Raw genomic sequence first — 16,640 nt, 5'->3', positions numbered from 1 at the left:
CCGGCGCTCCTGATTGGTCAGTCTGCCAGTTAGGTCTGCCGGTTAATTGACGAGCGCGAGCTGCGGGTCGGTATTTAAGAGGCGGCATGGCGGCTCCCCTGCGGTTCACTCACACTGGGAGGATGGACGCGGCCGATTGTCAGAATATCTGTCGGTAAGCGGTGTTTTAACACACGTGTCGCATTGCAATTAACCCGAGGAGGAAACGCACTTTATCAGTTTGTGTCCGTGATGTTTGACAAGAAGAAGAAGAAGAAAAAGCTGGACGGTTGAGTGAAATTATAAAGATAATGTCAACAAGTGAAACTCAACATTGTTGGCAAACGTCGTGGCGACATTGAATCCAGTCATTACAGAGTTTAGCTCGTTTTCATGCCATGTATGGAGTGTTTCTGTGTGTTAATTGACATAAACAACGTTGTTTGGGTTTTGTTTTTTAAGCTTCACAAGCGACGGTTAACTTGGGTCACATGTTTCAACACTTTAGTCCAAATAAACTGCAATTTCTGGATCCCAAACATTCTTTGGGTGTCACAATAAGCTTTGTTTTAATGCAAACTAAATGCAACTCTACGTGTATTTGGTGTTTGCAACAGATAATTGTCTTAATCACTCGTCTGAATCATATTGATTGATTGATTCAACTTATTGTCGTTACAAATGTAACGAAATGCAGTTTAGCATCCAACCAGAATTGCAGTTTCCCAAGTAACAGATATTATATACACATACACTCACATATATAAATGAGGAACAGTGTGTAGTTGCTATTGCTAGATATTATATTTACATTATGTTGTATTTAATGGACTAGTGCTTTAACGGGGTGAGAGTTCAGTAAAGTGACTGCTCTGTGGAAGAAGAGGGTTTTATCCTACGAAGGACCGCAGCAAAATCCTCACGTGTGATTTTATTTACTTTTCTTTTTTTCATGGTCAAAAATGAACAGTAATGAGCATCCCCCCCCACTAAAACCCACTTTTAGAACTGAATTTAATCCAATAGAGTGAAATGAAAAATGATCAAATCTTCAATTTTATAGTGTCAAGTCATTTCAAGGCACTTTTATAGTGAAAGAAAAAACAATTTCACATGAAGCATAGGACAAGGTGGAAAGAAAAAAAAAAAACCTAAATCTTTACAGGAAGAAACCTGCAGAACACGGAGGTGGGGCATTCTGCTGTTGGGGGGGAGGGGGGGATATATGGGATATAAAGAGAGGACAGGATGGATTTGAAAGCCTTGTTGCGGGTAGGGAGTGCTTGAATTTAAAGCCATGAGTTTCAGACTAGTTTGAACAGTTTCAGTGAATTCATGCTGCAGATATTAAGCATCCTGAATCTTCCCTCGGGTCTCCTCTATTTTTAACACTGGTGAATCGTCTCTCTCCTTCCAGGCATTTTGCAAATGGCTCTTGCAGATTCGGTTCAAGCTGCCTTTTTCGCCACGAGCTGCCAGTTCCGCCTTCGTCCCAGGTGTGTCGGTACTTCCAGAAAGGTACCTGCTGGTATGGCGAGCGCTGCAGGTAAACCCCCTTTCCCCCCTTTGCAGCTGTTGGTTCCTTAGTGACTTTTATTCTTTTTTTTTTTTTTTAAAGCTTTTTTGTTTTTCTTTTTAAACGACTTCCAGGTACGTCCACGTCCTTCGCCCTGCGGTTTACGGACTGGCGGCAGACAGGCGAGGCTCGGCGCCGTCGGTCTTGTCCTCCTCCTTCAGCGTGGCTTCCTCTCCGGACGGGAGGGGGTTGGAACCCGCTCTCCTGCCGTCTGAAGGTCACGACACTGCAGAGGCTACACTTCATATCTCCAGTCCTCTCCGTGACGGTGGGCTCCTGCCTGCAGATTCTAACGAGGAGCGAGCACAAGGTATATATATATATATATATATATATATATATACACACACACACACACACGTCGGTTTGTTTTCTTTCTGAGATCGACCAAATATCAGACGGTTGGAAGGCGGGGAAAAGTGATATAAATAGTAACTCTAGGTATTGAGCGACATCTTGACCCAACCTTGTAAATACTTGGCATGATACCTGATCCAATCCCCCCCCCACCACCACCACCACCAACATAATGGATGGACGGAGTAAAAACTTGTTTTTATGGAAACAATGCTGCAACACTACAACTGAAATTTGAGAGCTGGAAACTAATACCACAAGCAATGGAGGCCTAAACAACCCCGTACTTTTTTTTTCTTTCCTTTTTTCTCTTTTCTGGTCTTCAAAGTATTTTGTCACCAGCATCTGTTTTCGGTTAAGTAAAATTATTTGTTCAATCAGACTACTTTGGAGAAGTCACAACTCGGTGAAGGTCTAGATCAATTAAATTTATGCGATTCTGCTGTTGGATTGATCTTTTTAACTTTACCGATGAGTTGTATGTAGAAGTACAGGTGATATGATTTCTACTAAGTTGAGGTGTGACTGTGTTGCATCTTCATATGCTTTTATTTATATTGAATAAATAAAAAGTTAAAAAAAAAAACTGTTTATTTTCCATTGCAGAAGCTGACTTGGACTCTGGCCAGAGATCAGAGGTTACGCAACACGATGCAAGCAAAGAAATGAATCAGGTTCATGTCAGATTTGGCCATTTCTTGGATGCAGGTTGATCCCGGCCGCCTTAAACTGACGGAAGCGTTTGTGTGCAGGAACCCTCGTCATCGGAGACGACGGAGGACGGAGCTGCTGCTGCTGCTGCTGCTTCAGGAGCCGCCGACGGCGCCGGAGCTGCTGCTGCGGCGCCCGCCTCCACTGCTCAGAGCAAAGCGGACGTGGCGCAGGCCTTCCTCCTGAGTCGAGACGTGACCTGCGGCATCTGCATGGAGAAGGTGTACGAAAAGCCGGATCCAAGAAACCAAGTGTTTGGAATCCTGCCGAACTGCAACCACTCGTATTGTTTAAAGTGCATCAAGACCTGGAGGAAAACGAAGGACCTCGGCTTGGAGCTGGTGAAGTAGGTTTCACCGGGGTCTTCGTCTTGAAAGTCACCCGGGAAGTCAGACTTTGACCCTGTGTTTTTCACGGTTCACCTGCAGGACTTGCCCCCAGTGCAGAGTGAGCTCCGCTTTCTACGTTCCAAACAAGTACTGGATCGAAGGACAAGCGAAGGAAAGCTTGATTGCTGCGTTTAAAGAGAAATTGAGGTTTGCGACAATACGTTCTTCACTGGAGAGCAGACGCAAATTCATAATAGTCCTACGCTAAATTATATCTGCTTTATTGGTTCGGCGGCCTCGTGTACCGATCATCTCAATATGTGCAACTTGTAGACTGAATCATAAGGAGTTTTATGTTTCGCAAATGGGGAAAGTTGAATGTCGTCACTCGAAGCAGATTATGGGACGTAAAGCCTGAAGTGCCTTGGATGAACCTGCAGTGTGATTTGAGTTGAGCAGTGGCCTACATGTGGGAGAAGGAAGTTTGTAGTTTGTGTTTTAGTTGATGTTTTATTCAAATGGATGTCGGGACAGCTGCCGCCTCATTTATTCCCACGTTGATTTAAAAAAAAAAAAAAATGCAGCACGCTCTGCTCAACGTGGCGTTTTTACCTGCTGAGAACTCAAACAACTTGCGAAGGATCCAAAGACGCCAGCAGGACTTCCTGTCGTACACGAATGTACTTATAAAATCCATTTTCTCTGGTATTTGATCTGTATTTGTTCCAGAGCAAAACAAAGAATCCTTGATTTGCTTGTTTGAGCTCGAGATTGTAAATTAAAATGTCGGTTTAATATCCATGTAAAAATCCTTTGAAACTGAAGCCTCATTTGCCATCTTTCTTTTTTCTTTTTTTTTTCTCTTCCCTCCTGTGCGTCCAGTAAGAAGACATGCGTGTACTACTCTCGACACGGTTACTGTCCCTTCAAAACGGACTGCCTCCATCGCCACGACAAGCCGCCGGCTCCCCGGCTCCCTCTGGTGAACGCCCGCCCGCCCTGCATCGTGCTGTACGGCCTCGCCAGCGGCCCCGCCGGGACCTTCACCTGACCTCTGCCCTCTCTTATCTGCTCCCAGTTCACAGATGACGACGTGGACGATGACGGCGACTGTGACGGCGTGGACCTGTTTAGTTTTTTCATCGCCATGACTTTGCTTGGCCTTGACGAAGATGACTTTGAATGGCCTTTTTTCATTACTGAAGAAGAGACTAGTTTTTCCTGAGCATTATTCCCTTTTGTCTGTGCAATAATTCCCCGATACCCACCCCCCCCCCAAAAAAAGAAAGCTGTGATTTAACCCCCCTCCCCTCTTTAAAAACGGGTAATCAATCGACCTTGGGGAATCCTTTTGAGATCAGAGTTATCAGAGTGCCAAGTATAGACAGATTTTTAATTGGTTTCTTCAGATAATTTCACTATTCAGAATTGGTCTATATATTGCAGTGTTTGGTAGGAGGAAAAAAGAAAATCCTATTGTTCCTCTTAAAGTAGGACTAGAATAATTACATTTTTATCTCTGATCTTGTTGGCATCCTGTTTCCTGCTACCTGGGTTTGTTTCATCCTCCCACATGGGTTTTTTTTTTTCTCATCTGTAGCAGATTTTCTTTTTTTTCCTCTGAATTTAGACCTCTATTCAAGCAGTTTGCACAAATATGACTTTTAAAAAAAAAAAAAAGTGTAAGTGGTAGTTTTAATTGCCTGAGGGTAAAAGAATAAGAAAAAGAGAGAAAAAAAAAAGTGCGGTACCCCCAGTCTCGTCGGCGTCTACTACGACTACAACCTGCCTCAAGCGACGGACATGAAAACACTCGCCAGCTTTGGCAAGAACCTGGAAAAATTAAGGTTTTATTTCTTTTTAAGGAAGGTGTAATTGTAGACAGAAAATAAAACATTGTTTCACAGTTTGTCTCACTGAAAAATGTGTCCTGCTCTTCATTGAGGTTTTTAAAAAAGAAAGTTTAAAAGTCACATGGAGCCTGTGAGCACTTTTATCCTCAAATGGTTAAACTGCCGTGAGTAAAAGGTCTTTAAACGCTCCATTGTTTTAAACTAGCCACATCAGTAGCTGCTTGAATGTTGCCTACGATCATATTTGATTTACTTCAAATTAAACCACGGAATTTACAGGTTTCAATTGAGTTTCAGTTCAGGGGCCTTCAAACGTGAAAATGTGCCTTAACCTTTTTTTATTGATGGAATGTTTGATAGGTAGTTTATTTGTTTAAACGATATGAAGGGGAAAAAATGCATTAAGTTTTTGCTACTGCTGCGGCGAAAGTCAGATTTTATTACGAAATTGGCTATATTTCCAAAAAATAAACAAAAACAAACGATCGGACTCTATCCAGGGGAGATGACGCAGGGTGTAGTGATGTAACACTTTTGTCCTGCTGGGGGCGCTCCACGTTTTAAACGCGGGGCGATCCAGCAGCGAAGAAGTAGTTGATTTAATGGCGGGCTGTTGTGAGTAGTTTCTCTCTCGATGTTTCGGATTCAGCGGTTTCCCTGTTAGTTTGTGACCGACGTCCCTCGTTACTGCTTTAACACCGGACAGGATGGACTCGCGAAAGGTTCGACACCTTGAAATGTCATTTTGAATGCGGTTAAACGCATTAATTTTCTGCTACGAGGGACGCTGAAGGAAATCGGTCACCAGTTAACGGGGAAGCCACTTGATCCGTAACACCGTCACTGACCCGCTGTGGGGCTGCATGTTTCTGGAGCGGTTTGACGGGCAGTCGAGGCTGCTGGTCCGGTCCCTTATGTCCGGACCGTCCTCCGGGCTTTCCTCCGGGGTTCACAGAGCTCTCACCGTCCTTCGCCGGCAGCAGCGGGCCGACCCGGGCTGCTCTTCCCCGGTAGCCTTGCTGGAGACTCTGTGCCGGGAGACCATCAACACGGAGGAGGCTGCTGCAAACACACTGACTGTGTAAGGAAACTCTCTTTTTACTGCCAAATTCTCAGGTTCCTTCTCGATTTAATGAGGCGGCACCACTGTGACGTTCCTATATAAAGTCTGTATTCATTTCTCTGGACCAGTTTCATGTTTTTGAAGTGAATGAATGAATTTTAATTGACAATGTGTTCCATACACACTCTTTTTCACTGCCTCACCCGTTTTTCTTGATTTCCATCATCTAGAAAACCGCTTGTGTGCCTGTTTCCGTCGTTATTCAAACAAAACCTGCTGTCCTTCATCCATCTGGTGCACCGGAGTCTTCCTCGGACCGCCGTCACGTGTCTGCTGCAGTGCCTCAGCCGGGACCCTCGCCCTGACCCCTGGGTCGCCGCTCTGAGCAGGCAGCTGGAGAGAAGCCTGGGGCTCCGTGGCACCGAGCCGCCGTGGAGCCGGAGACTGGCGGCGCTGTCGCGGCGCCTTGTGGGATCAGGCGATCCTGGAGGCTGGGAGAAGTGCTTCGGTGGTGAGGCGGCGGAGTCCGAACCTCAACCTGCCGCCCTCTCGCCTGAGCTGGGCTCGCAGGGAAAGAAAAGGAAAGGAGCTGTTATTAGTCTGGACTCTGACGGCGAAGACGTTGGACAGCAGAGGAAGCGGGTGAAGATGGACGCGTGCAAGGAGGACGACGACGCCGTCCCTGCAGACGATCTCGCCACGGACACGGTGACGCCGGGAGTTGATGCATCAGCAGGAAGTCCAGCAACAGATGGTTCTAATGAGACTCTGCCTGAACATATAAAGGTAAACAAACTGCAAGGAGGGTCAAATCATCTGTGATTTTTATTTTCCTCATGCTTCTTAATTTGCTCTCCAGACTTCTGCTCTTCAGATCAAAGAATTGCTGGGATGTCAGACAGAGGTGAGAGGAATTAAAAAAAAAAAAAAAAGATTGTATGTCAACTAAATTCTATGACATATTTCATCATATTGCTCCGTTATATTGCCCGTTTCAGTGGGATCAGAGCTCGACTGAAGCGTTCAGGGTGCTGAACGACTGCAACCCACATCAGGTATGTCCCAGTGTGTGTTTACCTCCACCCAGTTCAGCGTTTCAGGACCGTGACGAGTCCGATCCCTCGCGTCTCCCGTTTAGGTGGAGGCGCTCTGTGAGATGCTGAATTTGTCAGACGTGCCAGAACAGACTCTTCCCAAGCTGTGCAGCGGCATTTTATCCCTCTCCCCCGACCTCGGCTACAGCGCCGCGGCGACACTGGTCAAGAAGCTCCTGCTCCACAAGGTGCGCACTCGCCGGCACGTTCCGTTCAGGGAGGGAAATGCGGTCTGTGTGTTTGACTCCGACGCCGTCTTGCTTCCCTTCCAGGTCCTGGCGCTGTCGGAAGCGGCCTCCAGGTGTCTGGTCACCGCCGTCACGTCGCTGTGCGCTCGGTATCCCAGGCCGACGAGCCTCGCTCTGATCGGGCCGGTGCTGCAGGAGGAGAACATCGGTGAGCGAAGCCTCAGGAGGCTACAAGAATTTCGAAATCTAAATACAGACAGTAATGAGCGAGTTGAGTAAATTGTAGATGTTTTGATTTGGTTTGCAGTCTTCATTCAGAGACACGTCAACGTGAACGCGTTTTTTGCTTTCAGGAGCGCCGCAGGCCGAGCTGTTGAACAGGCTGATCGAAGGCTGCCTGGATTCCCACTATAGGCTGCTGGTGTTTCAGTGAGATGAAATTCCTGAGTCTACTGCTGTGGCGCTCACGTGCTCGTTGATAAAAAAACACTCCCTCGTCCCTTTCTCCCGTATTCCAGGATGACGTTCAAAGCTCCCTGGAGCGAGGCGGCGCTCTCGGTCATCCACAGCCTGCTCGACTTCAAGGTAACCGGGACGGTTTATCGCGGGAATGCGCGGGAGGTCAGTCCGTCTCGGCCACTGACCTGAACACTCCCGTCTTTCAGCCCGACCTGGACGAGGAAGTTTTCACGCAGTTCACCGAGCAGCTCGTGGCGCAGGGTTCACGGTTCACCAAGTCTATGAAGTTTGCGAAGATGATGCTGACCGTGCTCACCAAGTACAGCAGCCACGTGAGTCTCCACATCCAGCGGAGCCGTTGTTCAACCGGATTCAAGGGTTCTCTGATCTTTAATATATTTTCTTTTTTTGTTTGTTTTTGTTCGTCACAGGTAACACCTGAACACAAACACGCCCTGTCGGCGTGTCTGATGTTGAACGAGACTTTCCTGAAGAAGTCCCTCCAAGCTGCTTTGAAACGAATCACGTGATGCAGCTCCTGACCTTTTTTTTGTAAAAAAAAAACCTGTCTACATTTCCAACGGACTTGAGAAATGCTTTAATTTTGTCCTGCGTACAAAGTTAACAGTGGATCATTTGATTTTCATGTTTGTCTATAGTGTAATTAAATATTTATGTGCTCAGTTTCTGTTGAATACAGTCACTTTAAATCTGTTTGGTTTGTCATTACAGTCTTTCAACACTGTCCAATACTTGTCCGTACACACACACACCTAGTGAAAGTGGATTTATTCATAAACTAAACTGAACTGCATATTTCTGGCCTGTGGGAAGAAACATTTATCGGAGGATGTCTTCACTTTTGTTCTGAAAGTATTTGCCTCTATTGAGCATCCATTTATCTTTTTAGCTTTGGCGATAAATGTTTTATTGAAAGAGCCTTAATTGATCACATAAATAATTTAGTTCATTTGTCATCACTATAGTTGATTCATACTCAAACTCTGAATCCAAACAACGCTGTCCCGTATCTGCTTTCCCATTTAACTACTCATAAACAATGTTATAACAAAGACACACTAGGTAATAAATCCCATACAAGTGGAATGTACAAATGGTAGCACATTTCTTTGCAACATGCATCTGTGGGTGGAGTAGGAGAGTTTGATTTGTGGGTTATTGAGGCAATCAAGCTCCTGCGCCTGGTACTACAACTTCGAGCCAAAACAATTGAATTCTTTGGAAATTAGTTACAATTCCCTAATTCTTAAAAAAAAGTTACACAATTTTAAATTAATGAATTGAATGTTATTCAGATCCGTCTCTACGTATCTCTGAATTATCCTGTTTTTATTTAACACTGTTTTATTGATAAGTAAACTTTTTGGAGACTGCATTGGTTTGTCAATAAAGTTCATTGAAAAAAAAGCCCTGCGTCGACTACGTCACCACGCAGAGCCTATATATTGCGTGAGTTCCTACGTCACTTCCTTTTCAGAATAGCATCCGTGAGGGACGAGCGGCAGAAATGAGGTAGGCCTCTAATTTCACAAAAAAACCCTGTTAGAATAATAAATATAATACATTTACTGCACGTAAGCAGACTCACAGTTTCGTGTTAATTGTTGGCCGTTTGCTTTATTTTTGTGAGTTAAAAGAGGAGCTGGCATGTCTAGCATGAGAACGGCTCGTCTGCCGGTGAAACTCAAAACACATAGCGGCAGCTTTTAGATACAATCCGCGGTCATCCGCTCGCTTAAGACCGATATAATCACACATCCGATAATTTAATAAGTTGATGATGAGATGTCGATTATATTGGCGTCATTATTTCGTTTATTTCATCTCGATAGTCCCAGTTTATCCGATGCTACATTATAGCATCACTGCGTTTCAATGGGCGCCGGTTTCTGTATTTACAGTTTATTTTTGTGCTGTTCTTCTACAGTAAGGTCTCCAGAGATACGTTGTACGAGGCCGTGAAGGAGGTCCTGCAGGGATCCCTGACCAAGCCAAGGAAGTACGTGTTTATAAATGAGAAGTTTTCAATTGGCATGCCGTAAAGAGAGGTGGTGTCTAACCTGGCGTGTGTTTCCAGGTTCGTCGAGTCGGTGGAGCTGCAGATCAGCCTGAAAAACTATGATCCCCAGAAGGACAAGCGTTTCTCCGGCACTGTCAGGTTCGACTTTTTGCTGTGTCACCCAACCTTTTCCCTGTGCGCCTCCAGCCCTGTCTGAGTAGCCAAACAGCCCGATTGTATACTATAAGGTATACCGCTATAAGGTAAACCGGTAGACGGACTGGCTTCCATAGTCCAGACAGGCCAGGGGCAGACATGGAGAAGTACTCTGGGTAGTCTGACCGAGCCCACTCGGCTGTGGCGAGGCAGGCGGACCCCTACCCTGGGTCTTAAAACATGAGGGGAGGTTTTGAGCGGGTGAAACTGAAAAGTTCACGTCCTCAGGCCGACCAATTTTATCTTGTAAAGAAGTCGACTGGACGCCGGCCTCTGTGGCGGTATGGGTAAGATCTCTTCTATTACACGGTAAATCCAGGAGGTGTCGGTTGTAGACGATGTGCACTTTTAAAAATACACTTCAGTCTCTCGAAATGCACAATGTGACTGATGCTTGCAAGTTGATCTTTAATTTATCCGAGCATGTTTTTAGGTCTCTTGGATTTGATTAAATATGTCCCTTCTACAGAGACATCCTGATATCAATGGGACCAAGAACTTTTTATTCCCCGTATTGTAGTTCCTGCTGCTTTTTTTATATATGTGGTTCTTGGATTGTGACTTAAAGTCATATTTAAAAATGTGTGTGAATAGGAGGCATAATTCTAAAATCTCAGAAGAAGATAAAGGGGGTCAGACCACGGTGTGCTTAATTCAGTATGAGGAGCCAACTTGAAAGACTTTCAATAATGCATAGAATTAACGTGGCACTCTTGACATTAAAATTTATATTGATTAATGTATAATTTAAAGGATGAAATGCGTTCCAAGATGGAATGTCACCAGCTATAATCTGGGAAGATTTTCACGCAGGTGCTGATTTTTCCACGTTGTTGACGTGCAGGCTGAAGACTCTCCCCAGGCCAAAGTTCTCCGTGTGCGTTCTGGGAGACCAGCAGCACTGCGACGAGGCCAAGGCGGCTGAAATGCCACACATGGACATCGAGGCTCTCAAGAAGCTCAACAAGAACAAGAAGCTGGTCAAGAAGCTCGGTAGGCAGTGGAGGAATTCCTCCTTGGGACACCCTGGGTCGTTTGAAACTCCGCTGAACCACTGAACCTTGTTCCTTCTTCCTCCAGCCAAGAAGTACGACGCCTTCCTGGCTTCCGAGTCTCTGATCAAGCAGATCCCTCGTATCCTGGGTCCTGGTCTGAACAAGGCCGGCAAGTTCCCCTCCCTGCTCACTCACAACGAGAACCTGAACACCAAGGTGGACGAGGTCAAGTCCACCATCAAATTCCAGATGAAGAAGGTCCGTTCAGCAGCCTGGATATTAAAAACGTTTCGCGTCTTGTCAAGTTTCCTTCTGCTCAGATGACTGAAGCCGTTGTGTGTTGCAGGTGCTCTGTCTGGCCGTGGCCGTCGGACACGTGAAGATGACGGAGGACGAGCTCGTCTACAACATCCACCTGGCCGTCAACTTCCTGGTGTCTCTGCTGAAGAAGAACTGGCAGAACGTGCGCGCCCTGTACGTCAAGAGCACCATGGGCAAACCCCAGCGCCTCTACTAAAACACATTTTCTATTAATAAAAGTGGAGTTGATCCAAAGGTTCTGCTCTGTGTTTTCATTTGCTTCGACTGGTGGCGTGAAAGTTTGCCTCCAGACGTGGAACGTCTGTTTACTTAATCAGTCATAGTCTGGCTGAAGAGGTTTCACTGGTGTGATGCAGTGTCCTTTAGTATGAATCCATTGATTCTTTAAGTCTGTCCTGTACATTTGAAGCAGGGACATCAGACGAGAGGCTCCCTGAACCAAACAAATGTAGAAAAAAAACAAAACATTGATTTCAGGCTATTTTGCACCTGAAGGTATTTGTGTAATTCGCTTTATGTTGAGATTTAATTGGGTCTTTGTGAAAAGATAATTTCATCAGTAAGTTTGAATTTAATGTTTACTATGGCAGTTTAACCTCCCCGCCCTGTCAAAGAGAGAGACTGATCCCTAAAACAAGCTTTTCTGAATAAACCCGTTGTATTAACAGTGCGTTGGGCCTTGGTAATCCAGAATGTGTTCATAATGTCAGGATGTGTGTAGTGGGCTACACATTTATATATAAAAAATGGGTATTTGTGTGCCAACAAGGTGAATAAAGAATCATGTAGGCCAGAACTGATCCAATCTACATCAAAATGAACTTAAACCTGAATTAAACTGAACTAAATGAAACATCCTGGACATTTGTGTGTCGTGACGGATCGCTCACCTGTCCAGGTGTCTGAACAAGATAAGAGGTATAGAAGATGGATGATTGGACCTGCTTGATAGGAATTTCTGGGTCGCATTTAGCCTCGCGTACATGTTTCTGTGTTGCAGAAGAAGAGTTCACATGACCACTGTGAGGAGCTGAGCCTCAGTTGGACGAAGCCCATTATATTTCTCACCTTGACCATCATCAGTGTTAATTTCCTCCAGGTACTCACGGCGTTTCCCATGAGCCTCTGGGGCCGCGTCCAACCTGCTCTGCGTTGACTGTGGATCTCTTAATAGGATTATCTATTCTCAGTCCAGGAGAGCGGCGGAGGAAGACGTGAACCGAACGCAGGCGGCGAGACTCTTATCTGTGTTTCTGACCGCGAGGAAGGAGCTCAACCCTTTTTAATTGGGTTCCGCCTGAATCACTGGATTCCCCTGCGGCGGGAACGCCGGCTGAACGTGGCGATGAGTGCCGAGGTGAGAGAAATAATCTGCCGGTGTCATTACGCTTTCTGTACGTCGGCTAATGCTCCTCCGCCGTTCGCAGCCTGACGGGGAGACCGGGCAGAAGTACAACGTGCCCCCGATGCCCGACAGCGAGGACAGCGAGGAAGGTAGACACGCCTTCAAACAGCGTTCACCGTGAATTAAAGTCAAAAACAAAACACGTGACTGAACAGAGGTTCACTTCTAAAAGCAGACAGCAGCCAGGAGGAGCCGCCGGCCACCAGCTGGAGCGACCTGTCCATCATAGAGCGGGTCGGCCTCAACAGGTGCCCCGTGGAGGCGTCCTCACTCACATTCAGGCTGATTTCATTTGAGCTCTTATTGAATTCTTTTGTTCCCCCGCCAGCGTGGAGATGTCAGAGAAGGATATCGAGGTGAGTCAGCCCACGTTCACTCAGCCACGCGATGATACCACGAGCTTTTAGTTTGGCTGAGGGGGAGGCAGAGGAGCGTTTGAGCTTTCAGGATCTCTCGTTTGCTATAAGTGTGTTTAGTCGTTGTATATTTCCTGCTCTCACACTCCTGTCGATGAAAGTTATTTTTAAAATCCTGATTTGGAAACGTAGAGTTTCAAAACAGTCGTCACAGAAGAACAAAGATTGGAAGAAAAGAGATAAAACATTGTGATGAACCTGATTATCACCTAAAGGCATTGTGTTTTGTTTTTTTGGGTTTTTTTTAACTAACTTAGAACTTTTCAGTTTAATATAAATACATATCATTGCCAACCAGTGGCACACAAACGGATCCAATTATGCATATAAAAAGGGATCATGCCTGAAGAAATGTGTTTTCACTTGTTACAATTCTTTTTATTTTATTTCAGTATATTTCATTTTATACCTTATTTAGTTTAATTTAATTTATTTGTATTTATTTATTTTAATTTATTTAAATTTAATTTAGTTTAATTTTATTGAATTTGTTTTAATTTAATTTAATTTAACTTTATTTTATTATGACATCTCAGTTGCACATTTCTATCTCTCCAAGCCCCCCCCACCCCCCCGAAGGTTAATGGCAGAGTTTCATTTCTCTGCAACCTGTTCACTGTCAGCACGTGAAGATGTCAGACGCACGAAACGAAGATCAGCAGAATTCGCCGTCAGATTTCTCAAACACAATATTTCCCCACAGTCGTAAATCAATTCGAAATAAGCGTCTTTGTCTTTTCGATCCATTTCTGTCTGAGTCCGGCGGACACGTGTCGCCGGCGCGCGGTGTTTTTGTTGTCGCCTCCTCCAGACGGCTTTCTCTCAGATCACGCTGGCGTTCCGATGCGATCAATACACGCTGAAGCAGCGGCTGCAGGCCGAGGAACACGCCCGGAACCTGGCGGAGGAGAACGTCCAGCTGGAGCTGACCAGAGGCAGGGAGACACTGGAGGTACTGTCTGTCTGTGTGTGTGTGTGTGTGTGTGAGAAAAAGAGTGTCTGTGTGTGATTGTGTGTGCGTGTATGTGTGTGTGTGTGCTTCCAGACGCTGAAGGGCCTGTGTCTGGACAGTAAGCGCAGTAGGATCCTGCAGAAGCTGGAATTGTCTCTGGACATCCTCGGAGGGACGGTGGAGAGAATCTCAAACACAGCCGAGGTGCTCGGCGCTGTGCACCAGGTACACACTGGATTTGTAGTTCAATTTTTTTTTTTTTTATTTAAATCTATACTAAATCTCGAAAACAAGACGAGCCGAGGATCAGGCTCAGTCAGAAATAATAGATTTAATTTAAACGTTGTTTAAGAGCTGCACGTGAGCTTGTCGTTTTATTTATGTGAAGAAACAAAAGTCAAATATTGAAAGTATTTCAAATAAATTGTGAGAATTTGTGTTGATTCATAAGACACATGCGTATAAAAGAGTGCAAAAAAAGCCCCAAAAGATAATTGTGTTTTTTTGCATTCAACTAATCTACACATTAACTCTGAACACATATTTACTATTATTAATAAGCATATGATGTTAAATACTTGTATTATTGTGTCATATATTGTTAATAAGCCAGTCTAATGTATACTAACCCTCAGGCTGTAATTTCTAACCTCCTGCTAAGTTGTTTTTGTGTCATTTTAATATTTGATGTTGAACAAAAACGACACCAGGCTGGATGAGGATGTAAGATTTCAGTGTAAATGATGGGAGTGTGTTTTTGTCTCACTGAAACAGACATGAGTGTATAAAGCTTTAGTGTGTATGTAGACATCATGTCAAAAGGAATCTAAATACGTGTCAGATTTACTTGAAGGATGTGAAACATCCAAACAGGAAGAGGCTTGAGAGTCCGAGGAGCAGCGGACACACTCACCTCTTTTGAACCGGACCTTAAAAACACCATCATTGACCTGTTCTCTCGCCGCCGTTGCTTCGCGACTCACCTCGTATCTTCTGCACCCGGACAGGAGGCTCGAGTCAGCAGGGCCGTGGAGCTCATGGTGGCTCACGTGGAAACCCTGCGGAGGCGATACGACCGGAACGCGGCCGAGCTGGAGGAAGCCAGGAAGACGCTGCAGCAGCAGCAGCAGCAGCCGCCGAACACGAGCAGGAGCCTGGAGCTCGGGGCCTCGTCAGGTATCTCGCAAGTCGTGCTTCCTCCTCCCGTCGCCCCGGGGGGAGGAACTCACCGCTCTGTGTCTTTCTGCAGATCAAGAGGAGAACGACGTCAAAAAGAAAACCTCTCAGGTGTGCAAGATGTTCTTTCTTGTGACATTTTGACTTTGTATTTTATTTAAAAAAAAATCTTATCAGCGCTTTTCCCTCTTCCTGTCAGAATCACCTTCGGCGACGAGTCAGCATATCACTCATTCCCAGCCACAGTCAGGTCGGTGGGTTTGCTCCCGTTGATCGGGTCTCCGCCGTGCTCCGGGGGCTTTATTTCCTGAACCGCGACGGCCTTTTTCCTCGTCTCCGCAGGAAAAGAAAAAACAAGAGGCCAGGACGCAGGCCTACTCCATGAAGAAGTCCCTCTCCTTCTGTCCGTCTCACAGCTCAGAGCCTTTCTGCGCCGCCGTGGACAAAGACGACGGGTGAGAAATCGCATTGTTCACTCGTCCGGACCGGACGGAGACTTTTGACATAAGACGTCTCTTTGTCGCAGGCCGGCCGATCCTCCCGAAGCTCCTCCAGAAGCTCCTGCTGCTCAGCCGCCGCCGGAACGACCTCCGACCCCTGAACCCGAGTGCCCTCCGGCCAGAGCGGCGGCCGCCACAAAGACACCGAACAAGAAGTACGACGACGTGGATCCGTGTTTGTTCATAAGCTGTTCAAAAAGTGCAGATTCTGTATGTTGAACTACTGCAACAACGGCCTTTGTCATAACGTCATCATTCAGTTGTTGCGTTTGAAGAGATTATAAGAGTCTTACTCATCAGTGTCACGTTTTTTTGAGTTGGCTGTTAAGAAGCTGGATTACTCATCAGAAGAAATGACTAAAAGTGATGTTTCAGCGCAGACTGGTGGTGTTTTGCAGGTGAAATTGTGCTACGATGAATTTTAAATGTAAACTTTTTTCGTTGTGGTGTTGCAGAGTATACATGATGAAAATGTCTATATATTATTATTATTTTTTTTTTTTACAAAAACCAAACAATTACTACTGGAAATTACTGTAACCTCACCATTAAGCCAATTTTAATGAAACCTCTCGGTACAAAATATAGTAAAACACAAAAAAAAACACAATCCAAAGTCCAAAAAGCAACGTTTTTTTTTCTTTTTTTGACAATTTGCTTGGTTTTCTGGTCTCCTTGCGCCTTATGTTTGGTGTCGTGGTTCGTTTTCTCTCGTTGCACAAGTTTCACATGTTCTCTTTGAGCACCTGAAGGTTTTTTGAGGCTCGTTTCATCTCACATCCAAAAGCAAGTGTTTTTGGGTTGTTGTTGATTTTAAGTGCACGGTGTGTACACCTTCAACCGTACCAACAAAATAAAACATCCGCTCCTTTAGTGTATTGGTGTTTACCAAAGGTATTTGTAACATGGTATTTCTCCTGTAAATTTCGTGGAAAATCATCAAACGTATGTGCTTGTTTTTCCCCCCTCAGCTCCTCTGTGGACCCACTGAGACCGAGGCACCGAGGCAAAGCTGCGCTGTCAAAGAAAA

General features: G+C 45.3%; 3 protein-coding genes across 3 annotated transcripts; all 3 read left to right on the top strand.

Annotated features, from left to right (window-relative positions):
• Positions 1-86: 86 nt before the first annotated feature.
• Positions 87-4,003, top strand: mkrn4 (makorin, ring finger protein, 4; the record flags this gene model as incomplete). Its single annotated transcript, XM_080496972.1, has 7 exons — positions 87-154; positions 1,397-1,525; positions 1,630-1,696; positions 1,773-1,865; positions 2,665-2,969; positions 3,052-3,159; positions 3,835-4,003. 7 exons carry the CDS (start codon positions 87-89, stop codon positions 4,001-4,003), a joined length of 939 nt encoding a protein of 312 aa, XP_080353098.1.
• Positions 4,004-5,668: 1,665 nt separating this feature from the next.
• fance (FA complementation group E) lies at positions 5,669-8,139 on the top strand (the record flags this gene model as incomplete). The annotated part of the gene is made up of 10 exons (XM_080496971.1): positions 5,669-5,886; positions 6,099-6,654; positions 6,728-6,772; positions 6,867-6,923; positions 7,007-7,150; positions 7,235-7,358; positions 7,504-7,579; positions 7,669-7,735; positions 7,816-7,941; positions 8,041-8,139. 10 exons carry the CDS (start codon positions 5,669-5,671, stop codon positions 8,137-8,139), a joined length of 1,512 nt encoding a protein of 503 aa, XP_080353097.1.
• Positions 8,140-9,106: 967 nt separating this feature from the next.
• On the top strand, positions 9,107-11,395 carry rpl10a (ribosomal protein L10a). Its single transcript, XM_080496746.1, has 6 exons — positions 9,107-9,142; positions 9,558-9,629; positions 9,708-9,788; positions 10,690-10,838; positions 10,926-11,098; positions 11,187-11,395. Exons 1-6 carry the CDS (start codon positions 9,138-9,140, stop codon positions 11,355-11,357), a joined length of 651 nt encoding a protein of 216 aa, XP_080352872.1. The 5' UTR covers positions 9,107-9,137; the 3' UTR covers positions 11,358-11,395.
• The last annotated feature ends 5,245 nt before the right edge of the window (positions 11,396-16,640 follow it).

This window comes from Blennius ocellaris (assembly GCF_963422515.1).
Source record: "Blennius ocellaris genome assembly, chromosome: 5".
Classification (NCBI taxonomy): Eukaryota; Metazoa; Chordata; class Actinopteri; order Blenniiformes; family Blenniidae; genus Blennius; species Blennius ocellaris.
This window is presented reverse-complemented; position numbering and strand designations above follow the sequence as displayed.

Bases quoted from the DNA above. Each gene is read 5' to 3' on its own strand.
- rpl10a (XM_080496746.1), top strand. The intron at 9,789-10,689 runs GTTCGACTTTTT...GTTGACGTGCAG, and splicing joins CGTTTCTCCGGCACTGTCAG to GCTGAAGACTCTCCCCAGGC. The intron at 10,839-10,925 runs GTAGGCAGTGGA...TTCTTCCTCCAG, and splicing joins GAAGCTGGTCAAGAAGCTCG to CCAAGAAGTACGACGCCTTC.